The sequence below is a fragment of the Nelusetta ayraudi genome, unplaced genomic scaffold, assembly GCF_046127955.1.
Source record: "Nelusetta ayraudi isolate G7.1 ecotype Tasmania unplaced genomic scaffold, CSIRO-AGI_Nayr_v1 ptg000052l, whole genome shotgun sequence".
Lineage (NCBI taxonomy): Eukaryota > Metazoa > Chordata > Actinopteri > Tetraodontiformes > Monacanthidae > Nelusetta > Nelusetta ayraudi.
In genome coordinates, this window is record NW_027466102.1 from 4,578,450 (window position 1) to 4,598,180 (window position 19,731).

General features: G+C 44.1%; 3 protein-coding genes and 1 non-coding gene across 5 annotated transcripts; 2 read left to right on the plus strand and 2 right to left on the minus strand.

Annotated features, from left to right (window-relative positions):
• Positions 1-42: 42 nt before the first annotated feature.
• atp6v1d (ATPase H+ transporting V1 subunit D) lies at positions 43-3,591 on the minus strand. Its single transcript, XM_076037517.1, has 9 exons — positions 3,398-3,591; positions 2,502-2,619; positions 2,323-2,402; positions 2,167-2,234; positions 2,029-2,073; positions 1,851-1,954; positions 1,088-1,154; positions 918-996; positions 43-787 (listed from the first exon to the last, which is right to left on the minus strand). The coding sequence occupies exons 1-9, from the start codon at positions 3,436-3,438 to the stop codon at positions 643-645; spliced, it is 747 nt and encodes a 248-aa protein (XP_075893632.1). The 5' UTR covers positions 3,439-3,591; the 3' UTR covers positions 43-642.
• A 66-nt stretch (positions 3,592-3,657) lies between these two features.
• On the plus strand, positions 3,658-9,181 carry eif2s1b (eukaryotic translation initiation factor 2, subunit 1 alpha b). The gene is made up of 8 exons (XM_076037516.1): positions 3,658-3,819; positions 5,094-5,336; positions 5,843-5,922; positions 6,042-6,193; positions 6,517-6,623; positions 6,727-6,824; positions 6,920-7,063; positions 8,731-9,181. Exons 2-8 carry the CDS (start codon positions 5,096-5,098, stop codon positions 8,854-8,856), a joined length of 948 nt encoding a protein of 315 aa, XP_075893631.1. The 5' UTR covers positions 3,658-3,819; positions 5,094-5,095; the 3' UTR covers positions 8,857-9,181.
• A 1,526-nt stretch (positions 9,182-10,707) lies between these two features.
• On the plus strand, positions 10,708-10,795 carry trnay-gua (transfer RNA tyrosine (anticodon GUA)). The gene is given in 2 exon segments: positions 10,708-10,744; positions 10,760-10,795. It is a non-coding gene; the product is annotated as a tRNA-Tyr (tRNA).
• A 918-nt stretch (positions 10,796-11,713) lies between these two features.
• hsp90ab1 (heat shock protein 90, alpha (cytosolic), class B member 1) lies at positions 11,714-17,462 on the minus strand. 2 transcript variants are annotated; one of them, XM_076037656.1, is made up of 12 exons: positions 17,303-17,462; positions 16,048-16,191; positions 15,694-15,900; positions 15,383-15,542; positions 15,068-15,201; positions 14,668-14,970; positions 14,403-14,568; positions 14,105-14,295; positions 13,662-13,809; positions 13,252-13,520; positions 12,360-12,693; positions 11,714-12,269 (listed from the first exon to the last, which is right to left on the minus strand). In XM_076037656.1, exons 2-12 carry the CDS (start codon positions 16,189-16,191, stop codon positions 12,151-12,153), a joined length of 2,175 nt encoding a protein of 724 aa, XP_075893771.1. In that variant the 5' UTR covers positions 17,303-17,462; the 3' UTR covers positions 11,714-12,150. The 2 variants fall into 2 exon arrangements, with proteins under 2 accessions (XP_075893771.1, XP_075893773.1); XM_076037658.1 differs by lacking the exon at positions 11,714-12,269 and adding an exon at positions 13,097-13,126 and having other exon boundaries at positions 12,530-12,693.
• Positions 17,463-19,731: the final 2,269 nt, after the last annotated feature.

The window sequence follows — 19,731 nt, forward strand, 5'->3', positions numbered from 1 at the left end:
TTTGGGAGAAGAAAACCAAAAGCAAAAAACAACTCTGTGCAATTGTTAATCGCTATAATCATTTTTATTTGGATGAGTCGGACCTCAGTTGATTTGCACACCAAGTTTTACAGCAGGGTTTCTGGTACAGTAGCCTCTCGCAGCTTCACTCGAGGTAGCGACTGATGCCGGCGAGATGGACCGTTACAACACTCACACACGCACACACGCACGCACACACACACACACACACACAAAATTTGACATCAACCGAGCTTTACACTGAGCTTTACAGCATGCAAATGTTGTGTGGAAAATGAAGTGTATGTACAAGGTGATGGAGTCCCGAGGACCACTTGTTTTTATCTCACTCGCAGACTGTGCGTAATTCTATCTTTAGAGATGATTTAATCGTAACGAAGCCGCTCGTCTGGTGTGAACAGCCCAGAGGCGGCACCGCTTTGGTTGCGTGACAACTCTTTTACAACAATGTACTTTTTTTCAGCACTGAAACAACAGAAACAAATCATCACAGACGGGTTCACAGAAAGAAAAAAAAAAAACGAGAAAAAAAACTTCCTTCTCTGGTTTGAGAAGACACAGACAAATAGCCAGCGAGGCACGGAATAAATAGGACGATGGATGAGGAGGTCCGGAAGCGCTTCACTCAAACAGGAGGTCTTCATCCGTCTCCTCCGTCAGCATGTTGGCTGGCTCCGCGATGGGGCCCAGCTTGGCCAGGCGCTCTGCGATCTCCTGCTCCGTCCTTTCCCTCAGCTGCTTCTTCTTCTCCTGGATCTTCTTCAGCCTGGCATTGTTCAAGGTTAAAGAAACATAGATTAAAAAAAAAAAAAAAAAAGAGGAGGCAGCAGCTGTAAGAGGGAAACCTTTTGTTGCCTGCAAAGTTTTCACTTGGGATCAAAGTAGAACGCTTTTACCTGTAGAACTCCTCTCGTTCCCTCTCGTCAAGCTCCGTCACGATGTAGGTGAGCGTGCGATCAATACGGGGAATGATCACTGGAATGGGCAACAGAGATAACTTCAGTAAAAGTTGTTGGGTTTTTTTTTTCTTCTAAATTGGGGGATTGTCAAAACGACGTGACCTTACCGTGCTCGATGGCATTCACACGGCGATTAGTGACTTTAATGGCTTCATCCAGAGTGACAAAAGAAGTCTGCAGAACAGAAAGTGGGCGTGATGTGTCAGACAGTGAATATGGTGTGAGCCATAGCAGGACAAATTTGGCGCACTGTGTAATCATATTTGACCCGCAAGGCCAATACAAAATCACTGCTAGAGCTGGCCCGTTGCCATTGTACAGCAAATGTACCGCTAACGCTAATACTACAAATCCCAGAATGCTCTGCTGGTATTTTGGCACGTCAATCAAGACTTCATTGGTTTATTGTTATTTAATTTTTAAATGTATTATTAGCCCGTGGAAAAAGATTACTGTGATTACTGTTGAAATTTAAATCAGAAGGCTGCAAAAAAAAAAGAGGCATAAAATATTTATTCACATTTTTTTTTGTTTTGTTTTGATGAGTTTTTTTAATTTGAAATTCGATTTTGCATGTGTGCAATATTTAAGTTTTTTTATTGCTTTGTATTAAGCTTTGCTTGTTCCATATATTCAGGTTGAAGCAAAACTTGTTTGGGTCCAATTAAAAAGGTTCACAGTTCTATCTGGAGGAAGATTTTTTTTTACAATAAATAATAATGTCGGCCCGCAACTTTGTCTAAGGTATTAAGTTTTGACCCACTATGTTTTTTGGAGTTTGGCACCATTTTTTGTTTGTAATTATACTTAATTACTGGCGGTGACGCTGAGCAAATAACACTATGGTACTTCTGAGACAGCGCCCCCTACCTGTAGGGAGGCCAACTCCACCAGCAGCTCCACAGCTCTTGCGTAGTTCCTCTTCAACCTGGACAGCTGCTCTCCGCCTCTGGCCAGTCCGGTCAGTTCGTAGCCTGGGAACACGTGGAGGTGAGAACTCAGCGCAATCGTTGCAAAAACCCCAAACGTTTTTTGGACGTCGACTTACTGTCTCCGCCCTCTTGGTAGTGCTCAAACACCGGGAGGGTGACACCTTTGAATAGAAATGCACGTAAATAAGAATGCCTCGTGATCACTGACAAACTGATGTATTATAGTTAAAAAATAAATAAAATAATGCACTGACCTGCCACATTATCTTTCTTCGCACGGACCTTCACTTGAGCTTTATTGACATTCTGGATGACAGTTGTGCTGCGTAGGGGAGGTAAAAGTGCAAACTAGTTATGCATATCTACACCAAATATATATTTGAAGAAAATTATATTTTTCTGGTTCTTACCTGAAGTCCCCAGCAGCAAATTTGGCTTCTGCCAAAGAGAACGCAGCCTCTCTCATCACCTCTCCCATCTTAGTCTTAGTCTAGGGGCGAAACGGACAAATTTGTAAGACTGTTGAATGACGACTTTGCACAGTTTGGTATCATAGAAATGTTGCATGAAAAAGAATGATTGGACGCACTTCGATGATTTTCCGGAGAATTTGACGGAAGCGCATGGAGAGGGCATCAGCTTTCTTCTTGAGCAGGTTGCGGCCAGTCTGAGCCCCTTTCAGACGAGCCTTCATGATGGTCTGAGCCCTGCAAGCCGTCACACGCACATCTCAGTTGAGTTATTCACACCTTATATGGTTGTCGTGAACACACGACACAACAGGGAACAGTCGATATGGTGGCTTTTTGCTCTGACAGAGGAGACAGACACTGCACAGAAACGGGAATCCACTGTGTTCAGCCAAACAATTAATCTTAATGCTCTTGTTATCTTCTTTATGCCTTTCTTTAAACGGGTCATTACATTTATAGAAGAGACTTTGGACTACTTCTCAAGGTTGTTACTTGTCTCTAAAAAACAGGATTTTCGTGCTCCTTGAATCTTCTCCTGATTTCCCTGCCTGGTCAGTTCCTTGATTGTTTTACATTTGATGTATTATTGCCTCGTCAATGTTCTTATCTTAACTTGACACACACCGGGCCACCTTGATTAACACGTCCCTTCGTGCACAACGGTTTTGGCGGACAGCAGTAACACACTGCTGAACAACGACACCCAACACATTCACAGAAAATGCCAATTCCAAATCCTAAATTTGTTATCTGGAAAGTATTGACGCTGCAGACACGATCTCAGTCTGACAGCTCACTCTGTGATCACATCGAAAGCATCACATGATAATGAAAGACTCTTCCTCTTTTCACACGCGTCCACATTTTTAGATACTATCTAATACTACCCAGGCGTGTACAAATCGAACTCAACAGCGTGCACCCTGCAGTCACATGTCAATAAAGATAATTTGTAATATTTGGTTTAAACGCTAGAATGCGTTAGCAACTAGCTAGCGAACAAGCTGCTTACATCCTGGACGGGAATACGTCGATCCTTTCTTTTCCAGACATCTTCTCGTCCTTCGGTAGATTGCTGCTGAATTGTGTCTTAGCTTCCTCTTCTGGAAGTTTTCGGTATTTAAATATTTTTTTAGAAAAGAGACCGTTATTTTGACGCTATGGATTATGAACACAGATCGTGATCTTGTCCTCCTCTCCGTCGGCGGCGATCAGCTGGCCTTAGGTCATGTGATCGGGCGATTTCTCTGTGCGCATGCTCGCGTCGACGGGGTCTGACGATCTTTTCCGGGTCGCGAAATTAGCACACCCATGAATGTGAGCTAGCGGGCCTGAGTAATCATTCAAAAAGTCCTCAACGGAAACACAATCGGATATTTATAACCATCCATCATAGAACTCTCACGTCTGATATTCTGTAACCATATGATACAGGTGAGTTTTAATCGATAAAGGATATGTTTAATAGGTGTTGGGGAGCACTCGGGGCTGCTAGCTACTAGCCTCGACACTGCATGCGCCGCATGTGAGTTGGAAACCGGGTGATTAGCCACAAAGCTAACAGATAGTTGGGGTGGTTCTTTCTTTAAAATACGACTTCGACTGTTTATATCCCATGTGTTAACCAAATTATTTTGTAGGAGTTTGCATTTTTAGCAGAGTGGATGTAGAGTCACCCCGACTTTCGTTCTTTTGAGTTTTCAACGGTGGTCGACACAGCAGTTTTCCCCCCATCCCTTTATCTTTATCGTTGCATCAGCTAATTTATACAATAATGTTGAATAAATCGGCGCCCTGGACGTTTAATTCGGTCGTTTGGCCAAATAACGTCGCTGCATATTGCGATATGTTTCCTATACAAAGGTGAAAATAATGGACTTTAAGCGACACAACAGAATTAGCACTTTTTCGTCGACCATGGTTAAATCCTGTAGCAGATTTTAAATGGGAAAAAGTAAGAATGGAGCAATGTAGATGTGCGGCATTGACAGTTTCAATGTAATCGTTGTTTTCTAAACAATGGCCTGCTAAAAACCATCATCGTTTTAGCACGTCTGTAAACCGATTCAAACTGCCTGTAAGTTTCTAGATGTCGTGATGTTTTTCACAATAATAGTTATTACTATAATTGTTATTATTATTCGTATGTTGTGTTGGGCTTTTTTTTTTTTTTTGGGGGGGGGGGTATATTTGTTTATTCATTTGTACGACAGAAAATTAGGTGGGAAAAAGGTTTCAAAAGATGAGTCCGGTTTAGTCCGCTTCCACTGAGAGAGAAGATGCTTGGAGCTCTTCTTTAAATGGCCTGTACTTCTAGCGCTAGTGTCATCCTGTTCAAGCCTGTTATGCACAGCTGGTTTACACTATATGAGTATTAGGGATTTGTTAAAGGGCAGAATGTTTTGTCCAAACAGCTGTTTCATTTATTTATTTATTTTTTTTTTTCATCCCAAAACTCACAGTTCCAAAATCAGTTCAGTCAAAAGGGAAGGTCGCAGGAGTGAAAACCCTTCACTTGCTTGCTTCCAGTCAGTCAGTAACACCACAATCCTGGGCCTAACCTCGCCAGACATTTCTGCATCGTTGCCATTTTTCTAGCAATACGAGTGGCTTAAACCAAAACACTGGACCTGAAATTGTGTTGTAATTGTGTGTTGGGATATGCGGCGTCACTTTCTGACGCGCCTCTTCCTTCCTCCCTCTTCCAGCAATGCCGGGACTCAACTGTCGCTTCTACCAGCACCGGTTCCCAGAGGTGGATGACGTCGTCATGGTGAACGTCAGGTCCATCGCCGAGATGGGCGCCTACGTCAGCCTGTTGGAGTACAACAACATCGAGGGCATGATCCTCCTCAGCGAGCTGTCGCGTCGGCGAATCCGCTCCATCAACAAACTCATCCGCATCGGTCGCAACGAATGCGTGGTCGTCATCCGAGTGGACAAGGAGAAGGGTGAGCGCGCTGAACCTGTGCCTTTCTTGACACAGCAAACGTGTCTGGAGTAGATGATTGAGCTGGACGAACAAAGGCGGTGTTGTGGTCGTTGTTGTGCTCTCAACAAGTTCTTTCTTTTAAATTCTTAGTTTTTCTTTTTAAGATTTGGGTCCCCTGCACAATGGTTGGGCAGAGGGATTTCGTGGAACAAAAGTTTAGTCAGTCATTCACACCTGAGGCCTGTCAAAGTCAAAAGGAGTCTACAGCAGTTCTCCATTCGGTACACGCATTACATGCAAATGGATTAAAATTAGCCTGTAAACATCAAAGTTAACATTTCTCCCTCCTAATTATCTTGGGTTGGAGTGGAAGGAAGATCCTAGTTTGAGTTGTGATTACTATTGTGAAGACTCAGGCTTGTAGAAATACACACATATACTTGTACATGCAATAGCGGTCTTGTTCCGCAACCCAAAATTCATTCTGTTGTTTTTCTCCATTGGTTTTGCACCCTTTGACTTCAGGATACATCGATTTATCGAAAAGAAGAGTTTCCCCAGAGGAGGCCATCAAGTGCGAGGATAAATTCACCAAATCCAAAACCGTAAGTTCACCTCCGCTGAAATGTGTTGCTGCTTTCCCGATGGAGAAAAGACGATTGTAATTTTAGAGCTCAGTTTCGAGGACGTTCCTCACGTTTGCTCTTACCGCCGTGCTGCGCAGGTGTACAGCATCCTGCGACACGTGGCGGAGGTCCTGGAGTACACTAAGGACGAGCAGCTGGAGAGCCTGTACCAGCGCACCGCCTGGGTGTTCGACAAGAAATACAACCGGCCAGGATACGGAGCCTACGACGTCTTCAAACAGGCCGTGTCGTAAGTCGCCCCCTGCTGGCTCGTCGCAGCTGGAAACCGTAGCAGGCCCGACGCCTCAATCTTTGTTTCTTTATTTCTTTTTATTTATTTAGCACGTAGTCAAGGTTTACGCAATGAAAAATGGGAAGAAAACAGAACAAAACCAAAATGATACAAAGCAGACATGCTAGGAAGTCTGGGAGGAGCTCCCGAAAACCAAGGCAAAACAAAATGAAGATGCAAACCATTACACAACGCACACGCAACAGATTCATAACCTCTGGGAGAAAACCCAGCTGAACACGCAGCACGGTGCCATCAAAGTTGATCATCCTGCCCCGCAGAGACCCTGCCATCCTGGACGGTCTGGAACTGACGGAGGACGAGAGGAGAGAGCTGATCGACAACATCAACAGGCGACTCACCCCACAGGCCGTCAAAATCCGAGCAGGTAACGTTGCCCCCCCCCTCCCCCCCACCCCCGGATGGCTCTCTGCAACCCTCCTTGCAGCGTCATTGGACCTCCACCCACCACCACCTCATTCCGCCTGCAGATATCGAGGTGGCGTGCTACGGCTACGAGGGCATCGACGCAGTGAAGGACGCTCTGAGGGCCGGACTCAACTGCTCCACGGAAGCCATGCCCATCAAGGTAACAGATACACCACCCCCACCCACCCCCCCACCCCCGCAGCCTCTTCTGCCTCCACGTTGGGGACGCGCTGACGCCGCCACTCGTTTCCGCAGATCAACCTGATCGCTCCGCCGCGTTACGTGATGACCACCACCACCCTGGAGCGCACGGAGGGCCTGTCTGTCCTCAACCAGGCCATGGCAGCTATCAAGGAGAAGATTGAGGAGAAGAGGGGCGTCTTTAACATCCAGATGGAGGTAATAATAAAAAAAAAACCTTTGCTTATTTATTTATTTCCATAAATTGATGTTTTGTTTGCGCAAATGATGATAAAGAGCAGCAGAAGCAGATAGGAAACGGCGTCACTGGACGACTCTGGTTAGGACACAACCATTAGGATTTACCATGAAGGTACCATGATAGAGTGCCCTCGTTATTGTTCCAAAGGATTTCCCTACCGGGAGAAAAGTTACGCACACAGCATCATTTCCATCTTTTTTTCTTTAATATTTAAAGATTCTTGGTGGACAAGTTCTTATTATCGGGTTCCAATGGTGACCTGCCACACTCACACTGATCAGGTTGTCAGTGTAGCCGGCAAACAGTCTGTCCATCAGCAGACCATGCCAAGCAAAGACAATGTGGGGATGGGGGGGGGGCAATGAGGGCTGCTGACACAACTTTGTAAGTTTTACTGGTCATTTAGTGACAGTGAAATTGCAACTTAGTAAAACATTTTACGGCAGCTACTATTTTGAAAATGTTTTGCGGAATGAAATTCCAGAGTGACGTTGGTCGCTCCAAATATTTCCGAAGCCATTTGATTTCAAAGGTGGAATTTAAGATGAGAAAAAATCCCAAAGTTCCAAGCAACCCTCTGCTCTCTTTAAAGTGTGGAAACCTTTTGAAGAGGGTGGTGTTTGTTTTTCCAATAAAATGTGCGAACAAACTGGTAATGAGTGAATTATCTGTAGAAAGTGATAGAGGGGGATAAGCAAACCTTGGCGCACCATGAAGTGAATCTTAACGTCCGTTTCTTCTTCGCATGTTGAATTTTTAAATAAATGAAAATCTTGCTTGATTGCATCATTATTAGAGCAGGGACTTTATTGCGTTAATTTAATAATTAACGCATTAATAAAATCAAGGCGTTAAAAGAAAATACAATTTTATCGCATTTTATGTCAACATAGGGATTACAGCGACGCACTGAGGGACGTGTGACGAGCAGAAGTCGGAGTAGTAGTTGGGCTAACACGTTACCTATGCTAGCAACAAACGTGATGGATGACAATGATAACGCCATCCTGCTAAAGCTCACCGGATGGGAAATGTACATTTCCAGGTTTGAAGCCTGGATCAGAGCGCTGTTCTGTGCAAACATCTACCGCAGCTCAAAACTCTGCCACCATCTAAATGCGACAGAGCACCAAATATAACCAAGCAACCAACTCAAATATCGATATTCGATTAAAGTACGATTAATTATAAAGGTCACGATTAATTTGATTTTTTTTTTTATTATTTTTTTTTTTTTTACAAAGTCCCACCACTATTAATTATCACAGGTAATAATAGAATGCCCTGCAGTGACACATCTGCTAAAATATCTGACTGTCTCTCCCTAGTTTAGTTTTCCTAGTATTAATAGAGTAGAATAGAATGCCTTTATTAATCCCACATTTGGGAAATTTACATAATTACAGCAACAATATAGTGCAAAGACAAAGAAAAATTATATCAATTAAAAAGAAATTGATAAAATATAATATTTATAGAGTAAGAAAGGATGAACAGCTGGATTATTTCCAAGGTATCTACATAATTTCTTGTGCCTTTATGAAATGTAAGTGGTTGAGAAGATGACTTCACTGAGTGCATAGATCCGTTATGTCGCAACTAAACGGCCAATTGTCCCGACCAGCCGAAGGTGGTGACGGACACGGACGAGACGGAGCTCGCCCGGCAGCTGGAGCGGCTAGAGAGAGAGAACGCCGAGGTGGACGGCGACGACGACGCCGAGGAGATGGAGGCCAAGACGGAGGACTAGCGGGCGCCCCGGGAGTTCCACTGGTTGGGGTGGGCCGACGCAGGAGGAGTGCGGACCGCTCTGGCCCGCGAGTCGCAACAGTCCAGCAGATGTTAACATTCACATTGCGAAACATTAACTGACTTTTTTTCCCAGCTCATTGGCAAAGAAAAGAAAAAAAAAAATGTCCCCGGCCTCCGCTGAGCTCTTGCCTCAAGTGTTTCCAGCATCCCTCACTCCTCGTCTCCGGCGGACCCGTTGGAATGTGACCGCAGTCCGTCTCGAAATCAGCCGGCACCGCTGTTGTTGAGCTCACACGCCGTCAATAAAATTCTGGAAGTTTTGACTTTGTTGCCTCTTTTTCCCGTCACTGCCGGAGAACCCCGGTCACACCTTCAGACATGATTATGTGAGCTAAACTCACATCTGTAAAGCTTTAAATTGTTAGCATTACTAAGCTATGGGAGTCGGCAATGTTTGTAATTGGTCGAAACATTCATTTCCATTTAAAACCAGAGTTTGCCACAGGAAAATGTATGCATTTGTTTTGAAAAACAATGTATGTATTCATGTAATATTTTCTTATTTCCAATTTTGGTAGCTGTAGGTGTTTGTTGCCACAAGCATCCTAAAGGTCATCTCATCAGTTACGTTTACAAAAAGTATGGAATAATTAAATGTCTACTGAAATAAGGTTTCAAAAAAAGTCCTATTTATTATTTTTTTTCCCTCCGTTGGTTTGCCGCATTTCTTGAAGCAGAAAATTGCATTCTCAAAGTAACACGGAGAAACCCCCAAACCGCTTTGCACTTGTTCACAACATAATAGGATGTCTCATTTATTTTGATGATGAAGTGCAGGCAGCCTACAGTTAGCCTACGTTTAGCACAACTTCTGAGTGAATAGATCTTGTTGATCCAAACCGATTGATTCTCAGGCCACCATGGTCGTTCCCTCTGAAACACGTCAGCATCATTTCATTGTTACAGTCATCACAGGCACGGTAGTCTGTTCAATTGTCAAATTAGTCAAGAACATAACGCCACGAATGCCAAACGGGGATCTCCTGGAGCATTTGATCAATTGATTCATTGAATTGAGAACTTGACTGACAACTCAAGAGTTCCACACATCCCAGAGGACCAATCAGATGGTGCGTTCAGGTGCCGTCCATGACTCTGAATGCTGTCAAACATGCATGTACAGAGTTTGACCAGGACCTGCACGATTTCCGAACATGGCATGGCAGCACCTGGCCGAGTAAGCGAACAAAGGCCTCGAAGCTCGAGGAAGAGGAGAGGAAGAAGATGATGAAGAGTAGGAGTGGAGGTATGTGGTGGTGGAAAAGGAGGAAGAGGCCAGACGGGCAGCAGCGTGTGGACGGCTCAGAGGGTGAGGACAGCAACCGGTGGAAAAAGTGTTGGTTGTGAAACTCCAGCTTTATTGACAGCACTGTAGGCTACATATAAATGTCCTTTTTTTCGAATGACGTGTTGATGTGATCGTATGTTCTGTAGTCCTGCATGCGTTTTCTTTTGACGCTGTTGGATGGAAGTCACTGTTGTGTGTGAACAATAGGTACAATTTCCTGGACAGCATGAGAGCAATGTGTGATGTCAAACCTTTTGGAGGCTCCTCTCACCCTAAAATCTCATTCTTTTTCTCAGTTTAATACACAATTGTATTCTGTGAGCTATACAAAGAAAAAACAACAGTTGAGCACAAGCACAACTAATACATTTAACTCAATTATACGCTCTCTGTGTGTATTTTAATGGGGTGGTCAATGTACTGCCTTGACATTACCACTAGATGGCCCCCGCACAACGGGTGATTTCAATGTTTTGAAGTATTCCAGCAGTGAACGCCAGGCCTTCGATAGCTCAGTTGGTAGAGCGGAGGACTGTAGAGGCACTGCGCTGATATCCTTAGGTCGCTGGTTCAAATCCGGCTCGAAGGAATTTTTTTTCTTTTCTTGAAGAACGACACTGCGTGTCCCCGAAAGCGAACTGGAAAACATGTCAAACGTTACATGTTTTAAAAGAGCAAACGTAAATACGGTAAATTCTATGTGACGTGTTTAGTTGACACGAGGCCGTCCATTCGTTTTCTTCCTTCCTTCGCGTAGATAATGTGTTAGCAACTTGAACCTTATGTAAAATTTCACAGAACCGTAACGGTGTTTTCCCCCTGGTGCACGTTACGTTTTGCGCCATTTCAACACGACGTTGTTCAGAGTTTAAACACCGCTTGCTAACCGTTGTTCATTAAAATATAATAATAATAATAATAATAATAATAATAATAATAATAATAATAATAGTCGACATGACATCTCGTCCGGCCATTATTATTATTAGGCTAAACATATTTTAGCCGATTAATATTTTATTTTTTCTCATTAATTTTATTTTTTTAATCAATATCATCTCCATTTTTGTTTCTATCGTATTGTTGCTACAATAATGCAAATTTCCTCAATGTGGGATTAATAAAGATTTAGGGCGAATTCCAATTCCTCCCTTAACCCTCAATCTCAAAAATGCGCGCTCCCGCGAGGTGCAACTGCTGTCCCGATTCTCTTCATTCCCCCCAGTGGTCACGTTACGATCTAGAACGGCAGGGGGCGTACTTGCTCTTTGTGACGGCACTAAAGCAGGGAGAAACTGGGTCGTGCTGGTTGTAAATGCACAACGCGGTGATATTGTCCATCGTGGAATTCCTACGGCTAAACCGCAGCGCCATCTGCTGTCAATTTGTAAAAACCTGCTTTCCTTGCAGGCAGCAAGGAGACTACGGTTCTACTTTTGGAGGGGGCCGCCGTGACAATTCCATCCAAGACATCTTTTCAAAAATCAACAGCACACGCAGAGCAGAGTTTACAGTATTACGTTTTTATTTTTTGCAAAACAAGACTTGGAGTACAGACAAGCCTGAACTCAGGCAAGGAACCAAACATTCCTCTCCCCATGCAGCGTGCAGGATCGCACGTGAGCTGAACGCTTCCCCTGACCCGACAATGGAATGCATCATTCCCATGTTCACACATTTACCAACTTAAATCAGTGCAACAGGGTACTTTAAAAACCAGGGCGTTTGCACCATGACACGCAAAAAAAAAAATTAAAAACAAATAAAAATTGCTTTCATTTTTTTTAAGGGGGTTTTGCAGAGTTGTTGCTCTGGGAACAAGAGCAACACTGGTCCACCACACAAACATAAATTACTATTGTTTTGCAGCTTAAGGATGAACAATTGAAAAGTGAGGCTAAACTGTTGGAAAGGATGTGGATGGAGGGGTTCGATCGGCGTCGTTTAGTCGACTTCTTCCATGCGTGAAGCATCGTCTTCGCCTTCGCCTTCCAGAGGAGGAATCTCATCAGGTACCGATGTCGAGGTGGCCTCCTCAGTCGGAACTTCGTCGTCGTCGATGCCTACATTTAGAAAATATTATTTTATTTCCGTACTAGCACAAGTGTCAATGGGGGGGAAACGTCTGACAAGATGATTGTGCGTTTTCTCACCCAGGCCGAGTTTGATCATTCTGTAGATGCGGTTGGAGTGAGTCTGTGGGTCGTCCAGGGAGAAGCCTGAAGACAGCAGGGCGGTTTCGAACAGCAGGATGACCAGATCCTTCACGGCCTTGTCGTTCTTGTCGGCGTCGGCCTTCATGCGCAGGGTGGCCACGATGGGATGGTCGGGGTTGATCTCCAGGTGCTTCTTGGCCATCATGTAGCCCATGGTGGAGTTGTCCCTGAGTGCCTGGGCCTTCATGATCCTCTCCATGTTGGCCGTCCAGCCGTAAGTGCTCGTCACGATGCAGCAGGGTGAGGTCACCAGTCTGTTGGACACGGACACCTGGGGCGGGGAGGAGGGGAGGGGTTCAATAGATTTTACTCTTTAGAACGCAGCAAGGTGCGCGCTTGCAGGCAGACCAGGTTGTAAGAATTGGGTTAATGACGTGCACGACAATCATGTTAGAGATGCTTCACACGCCAGAACCGACTGTACAAATGTCCACATACTGCTCAAAATTTCAAACCAAGCTGTTGAACATTTCAGTTTTGCATACTGTTAAAAAAAAAAAAAAAACAACCCAAAAAAACAGGCCTATGTTATCACACTCTTTAGTCCAAGCTGGAATATCTGCAGTTACTTCTCCATATTCATGAAAAATTCACGGAAAATAATTAATGGCAAACGAGACGGAAAAAAAAAAGAAAAAAAAAAGAAGCAAACCCTTCAACCACGCTCAACTCACCATGAGACAACCTAGCATCATCTAGGACACCTGTCACCAAATAAGACACTGTCAACTGTAGTTGGGAAGTCCCGACGCGACCGACTTCGGCGTCACAATGAACTGCGGCAGGACTCGAGTTTGACTCGCGCCTGCGTCAGCGGGCGAACACTCACCTTCTCCACCTTCTTGTCCAGGATCTCCTTCATGAGCTTGCAGAGCTCCTCAAACTTGGCCTTGTCCTCCTCCATCTTCTTCTTCTCCTCCTCGTCCTCGGGCAGCTCCAGGCCCTCCTTGGTGACGGACACCAGGGTCTTGCCGTCGAACTCCTTCAGCTGCTGGACACAGTACTCGTCGATGGGCTCCGTCATGTACAGGACCTCGAAGCCGCGCTTGCGGACGCGCTCGACGAAGGCGGAGTTGGCCACCTGGTCTTTGCTTTCGCCTAAAGTTAAAAAAGAAAAGAAAAAAGGGTTGCATTGGATTACAAGGTCAATTATTCACAGCCAGGACCTTTTTTTTAATTTTATTTTTTTATGAGGCCCGGTTATCGCCGACACCGGCGCTTTTCAGTTTCTCAACCCACCGGTGATGTAATAGATGGACTTCTGGTTCTCCTTCATGCGGGTGATGTACTCTGTGAGGGAGGTGGTCTCATCTCCACACTGAGAGCTGTGGTAGCGCAGCAGCTCAGACAGCCTCTTGCGGTTCTGAGAGTCCTCGTGGATGCCCAGCTAGAAAAGACGGCGCGCACCTCTTTAGAAACGTGCACATCTCAAACAACCTTCACAAGAGCAGCCACTTGATTCTTTAACCCATCTTAAAAGTGAATTAAAACGACATGAAGTAAAATGCTTGCCTTTACAATATGAAATTTCAATACAATCTCAATATTCAAGGTTGACTTGACCCAATTGAGGCCTATCAATGCATGTATTGATTCAAATTGAAACTAATGCAATAAACAGCCAATACATTTAGAGGTCACAAAGTTACAGAAACTGCTGCCGTTGACATTTAGTTCCATACCTTGATGTTCTTGGAGAAGCCTTCGTAGAACTTCTTGTAGTTCTCCTTGTCCTCAGTCAGTTCGGCAAAGAGCTCCAAGCACTTCTTGACGATGTTCTTGCGGATGACCTTCAGGATCTTGCTCTGCTGCAGCATCTCTCTGGAGATGTTGAGGGGCAGGTCCTCGGAGTCCACCACGCCGCGGACGAAGTCTAAAAGGGACCACAATGTGGGTTGACGTCACATAATGCAACCATGCAAACGTCACCGTTGGCTGCGGCGCAAGCCTGCGAGCGTCAGCTCGTTGGCCGGAACTTACTCAGGTACTCTGGGATGAGCTCTTCACAGTTATCCATGATGAAGACCCTCCTGACGTACAGTTTGATGTTGTTCTTCTTTTTCTTGTTCTCGAAGAGATCAAATGGAGCGCGGCGGGGAATAAAGAGCAGGGCCCTGAACTCCAGCTGGCCCTCCACGGAGAAGTGCTGAAAAAAAACAAAAACAAAATTCAGTCTGGTTTCACTGGGCGCCACGATCCTCACTTTGAGAAGATAACCTAGGGCTGCCTGGACCGCAGAACGTACCTTGACAGCCAAGTGATCCTCCCAGTCGTTAGTGAGACTCTTGTAGAATTCACCGTACTCCTCGTTTGTGATGTCGTCAGGGTTCCTGGTCCAGATGGGCTTGGTCTTGTTCAGCTCCTCCTGGTCGATGTACTTCTCCTTGATCTTCTTCGTCTTCTTCTTGTCCTTGGAGTCCTCGTCTTCCTCGGCGCCAACGTCCTCGATCTTTGGCTTGTTCTCGCCGTCTTCCTTCTCCTCCTCCTCCTCTGCCTTTTCCTCTTCGGCCTCGTCGTCACTGATCTCCTTGTCGCGCTCCTTCTCCACCTTGAAGGAGGGGGGTTGGGGGGAACAAAAAGGTTGGGAAGGTTTAAACGAGTTCAACTCGACTTGGAACATTCCAGCTCATGTGCACTGTACTTACAAACAGGGTGATGGGGTAGCCAATGAACTGGGAGTGCTTCTTGACGATTTCCTTCACCCTCTTCTCCTCAAGGTATTCTGCCTGGTCTTCCTTGAGGTGCAGGATAATCTTTGTTCCGCGGCCAATGCTCTCATCTGCAAGAAGGGGGAGAATTTTTTCTATTTTTAGCTCATCATTCTTAATACAATTAAGTCGGTGCAATTTACGTTTTTTAAAAAAGCTTATTTGGTCTAGATTGACTGAAAACCCATCATTTAAATATTAATAAATTGATAAAAAAGACGCAATGGTTCTGCCAATGCACGGAGCACCTACTCTTGTCAACGGCGACGGTGAATGAACCACCAGCAGAAGACTCCCAGATGTACTGCTCATCATCATTGTGTTTGGTGATTACAACCACCTTCTCAGCGACAAGATAGGCGGAGTAAAAACCGACACCAAACTGGCCAATCATGGAAATGTCAGCGCCAGCCTAGAATGAAGTAAACACACACAAGTATTTTAGTTAAACATGTTTAAAACTACAGCACAGCTGACAAGAGGCAACAGGTTTTTAATATTTTCAAAAGTCGTACACTGCATATTGGTTTCAGATTCTACAAGCTCAGATTCCACTGTCGTACCTGCAGAGCCTCCATAAAGGCTTTGGTGCCAGACTTGGCGATGGTTCCCAGGTTGTTGATCAGGTCAGCTTTGGTCATGCCGATTCCTGTGTCAATAAGGGTCAGGGTGTTGGTTTCCTTGTCTGGAATGACGTCAATCTTCAGATCCTTGCAACTGTCCATCTTTGTAGGCTCAGTCAGGCTTTCATAGCGAATTTTGTCCAACGCCTGGAAAACACCAAGACAACAGCATGAGTCAAATTCACCGGCGACAGAAGACAACAAAATCTATTCCAACCTTGAGCTAAAGGATGCAACTGCAAAGCTGGCATAAATGGGTTCATGAACGCAAACTTAATAGTAGCGAAGACTTACGTCAGAGGCGTTGGAGATCAACTCCCTGAGGAAGATCTCCTTGTTGGAATAGAAGGTGTTGATGATCAGGGACATCAGCTGAGCAATCTCAGCCTGGAAGAAGAAGGTCTCCCCCTCCTCCTCATGGTGCACTTCTTCAGGCATCTGCAATTCAAGGAGCAGGGGGAACTTTTAATAAATAAATAAATAAATAAAAAGCGGTAGTTTCTCGCGATTTCGATATATCGGCAACTGGCACTGATACACCCCGCCATTATTGACCGGGTCAAGGAGTCAGTTTCGCAAAACTTGGACGGCTGCCATGACTACAGAGACAGGCGGAAGTGGCAGTTAACCAACATGGCGGCGGTTGACAGACAATGGACTCCACAAACACGTGCTTCCGAAAGGCAGCGGCGAGGGTAACCCTCGTGCACGCCGATTATGGGTCACGCTTGGATATTATCGGAACCGTCGTCTAGGCATGATACACATTACATAGTAAATGTACGGGGCGGGGGGAGGTGAGGTGTAACGCGTCATAATAACGACTCGCCACATTAATACCCCTCCCCCCCCACCCCCGACCCTCGCCGTCGTAACCGAAAGAACATCAGGTCAAGAAGCGAAAGTCGTTTTTTTTGTACGTAACAAATTTATATAAAATTGTATTTTTATTCGTGTAAAATTGTATCAAAAATGAAATGGCTAGAATAGGTAACGTATTGTATAGCGAGCAAAGGAACGCCGTCGAACGTTCGAGTAGAAGCCTCGAGTTCCACCGTTCGACTTTCAGGATTGACTTTCGGACGGGCTGGAGTTATTTAACAACGCTTGGTGCTGGGTCGAGAGGGACTCCATAGCACAGGGAAGGCATTTATTACACAGATGTTCACCAGCTCTTACACAGACCGAGGCCCTAGCGGTGCCATTCTACTCCCCACCCCACACCTGCTTTGGTGTAAAAAACGGATCTTGGCCTAATAACGATGCAGTGCCGCATTCACACGCCTCTGCATCAAATACACGCATAGTGATCGAACAATACGCGTAAATCTAATTGAGACCGAAGTCGACGTAAAAACCAAAGAGAGCGCGATTAAAATACAACAAATGCTCAGTAGCCGCACGAGAGGAATAACATCGAGGTAACTGCCGTGACTCAGGAGTTATTGTTGCCCACCAATACTTCAGCGACGACAGAGCCCCCAAAACGTCTTCGTCTTTACAAATGTCTAGTTGTCTCCGTGTATAGATAGAAAATTTTGGACTGTACCTTGAGTATTTCGGTGACTTTTCTTGAATAAAATGCAACCAATGTGATGTCCCCTCCGCTCTCTAACGTGGAAGATGGAAAGGGGTTCCTTTAAAAACGACCGGAATCTTTATACAGTCGTCTCTGTGTGCGGCCGTATCCCTCCGCGGTGCACCACTATATGAAACCTAAACTGAAGAGCAAAGAAGAAGCGAAATTCAATGAATTAAAATGCACTCGTCACAAACAAGTGCAGCCTATTATATTTTTTGACAATGTCATTTAGACTGAATCAAAATTGTCACCAAACGATCTGGTTCGTCTACTGGTCTACAAGACAAAAGGCGTGTTTGTTCTTTCTTGATTTCTTCGGCTGTCCAGTTTTTCTGTCTTCAATTTATTGTTCATTGGTGCTCGTCTTATATACTATATGTGCTGTGCTATATAAAAGGTGGAATGTTCAGAGTCGAGTATTCTATGAATTAAAGTTATAATTTTCCCCCAATTTATGACCGAACATTTATTTTCATCTCGAAATGTCTATGCTTTGTACTTGTCATAGATTTTTTGTTTTGCCTGACCTGCTCTCATCTCTATAGTTTCACTGTTAATCCCAACTAAACCCGTTTCTTTGCAATGGGGACATAGTAATAACATGTAAACATGACAGGCTGTAAACTGTAACTCAATGCATCTCTTACCACCGTGTAGTATAAAGATAGCGTTGTTTTATAAATCGAATTTTTAGAAACAACTTCCAGGTTTACGCTATTTGTTTCATGGCTGATTGCTTAATGGCATCGATATAGTAGGTTTATATTATAGTTTGTCCGCTATATTTATATTAAAAACTGCTAGGGTCTTTTTTATCTGATGGAGGAATATCCACCAGGATGGCGTGCTTTGTTTTTTCTAGCACCTTCCATGAAAAACCCGCCTAAAATGACGTCACGGGTTGTCAGTCGCAGGCCCTCGCTGCACAGCTGTAGCCCAGACTCAGTACAACAAAAACACCATGGAAACGAACCCTTCTGTGTTCTGCGTCCTTAAAAAAAATTATTACGTAATTAACCTTATGGCTTTTTCTATCAAACTGTTTTTCCCTGATCCTGAATTTCGGTCTGAATCGACAGTTACAGAGTATGTTGTACGGATATGTATTATTACCATATTGCATGACTTTACATTACACTTTTATGAACTATAGTATACAGACATTATGATATAATTAGTGAACTTTTATTTGTGGGATACCTGTCGAGATTCTTTACAAGGTTAAACTTCATTTTTCATGCTTTGTAAAATCACATTAGTATATGAAACATTACCGTTAGCTACAGATATTGATGTTGGTTAAATACAAATGTGCTACTTTAAAGGAATGACTACGTATGACCTATTTCCAGTAATACCGTCACATTTAATTTCTTTTTATTTTCAAAATATGTCCTCTTTATACACTCCGACTGTTCCCGCCCGTCTAACCGCGACGTGTTGACAACTAAAACGAACGCCCCATGAGTCTGGTACCTTTGAGGACGCAGAGCGCTTGCGTCAATGTTTATGAAGGCCCTTGACTATCCAACGTGCCAACCAACCATTGAGATAGACTTTCTTTTAATACTAAAAAGTCTTTGGTTGCACTCCATACCCTTCGTACACCACTTAACTCAGGTATGTATATAAAACACACCCTACTGTCATACTAAAACCATTTTCAGCGTGATAAAGTTATTGTCGTTCGGTTTCGTTAGCAGCAGTTCGAGCTAATTTTTAGCTTAGCCTGAAGTATGTTTGCCGGTTACGGTAACGTGCTCAATGCTAGCTTTAGCTAACGAAGCTCCTCTTTTATTGTCAATCTGTTTAGCTTTATAAAACCTTATTATAAATTAATAGAGCATCTGTATTCAAACGACAGCTCGACATGATATCAGTGTAGTGAACGGTAGTTATTATGTAAAGCTAACTGTCAGTCAAATTAGCCTTAAGAAAGTAAAACTTGCATTCCAGCAGCCTGTCTCATTTGCGTAAACCACAGTAGAGCCACAAACTTATCACGTGCATTCTTATTTTAGTATACACATGTAAAGCTTACAAACGGGATGTTTTCTCAGGACATGTCCTGTTTTCACGTTCTGTCCGTGGCGTCCTAGTTTTTCCTTTTCATGAATTTTCATGGTTTTCTTGAAAGTACAATATGTTTGACACCACACATTGTAAGGCTTGTGAGAGCTGTTTCTTTTCTGGATTTGCGAGTGTAGCGCAGGTGTTATTTAGAATAGTATTTCATTGTTTTAGTTGTCTTGCGAGATTTGCAAATAGAGCTATTATGTTCTCACTGGCCGACTTTTGTAACACACGAGAGACGTTACGTCTGTCATTGGTTCATCTCACAGGTTCCTTTTGAAGTTAATTTTGAACCATTGAAACAAAGGGGTTGTTTGAGGCAT

Bases quoted from the DNA above. Each gene is read 5' to 3' on its own strand.
- hsp90ab1 (XM_076037656.1), bottom strand. From the start codon at position 16,191: ATGCCTGAAGAAGTGCACCATGAGGAGGAGGGGGAGACCTTCTTCTTC. The intron at 14,569-14,667 runs GTACGTTCTGCG...GTTTTTTTTCAG, and splicing joins AGGATCACTTGGCTGTCAAG to CACTTCTCCGTGGAGGGCCA. The intron at 13,810-14,104 runs GTATGGAACTAA...CGTCTTTTCTAG, and splicing joins GCTTCTCCAAGAACATCAAG to CTGGGCATCCACGAGGACTC.
- eif2s1b (XM_076037516.1), top strand. From the start codon at position 5,096: ATGCCGGGACTCAACTGTCGCTTCTACCAGCACCGGTTCCCAGAGGTG. The intron at 5,923-6,041 runs GTAAGTTCACCT...CGTGCTGCGCAG, and splicing joins AATTCACCAAATCCAAAACC to GTGTACAGCATCCTGCGACA. The intron at 6,825-6,919 runs GTAACAGATACA...TCGTTTCCGCAG, and splicing joins CGGAAGCCATGCCCATCAAG to ATCAACCTGATCGCTCCGCC.
- atp6v1d (XM_076037517.1), bottom strand. From the start codon at position 3,438: ATGTCTGGAAAAGAAAGGATCGACGTATTCCCGTCCAGGAT. The intron at 2,403-2,501 runs GTGCGTCCAATC...TTTCGCCCCTAG, and splicing joins TTCTCCGGAAAATCATCGAA to ACTAAGACTAAGATGGGAGA. The intron at 997-1,087 runs GTAAGGTCACGT...TGCCCATTCCAG, and splicing joins TGTGAATGCCATCGAGCACG to TGATCATTCCCCGTATTGAT.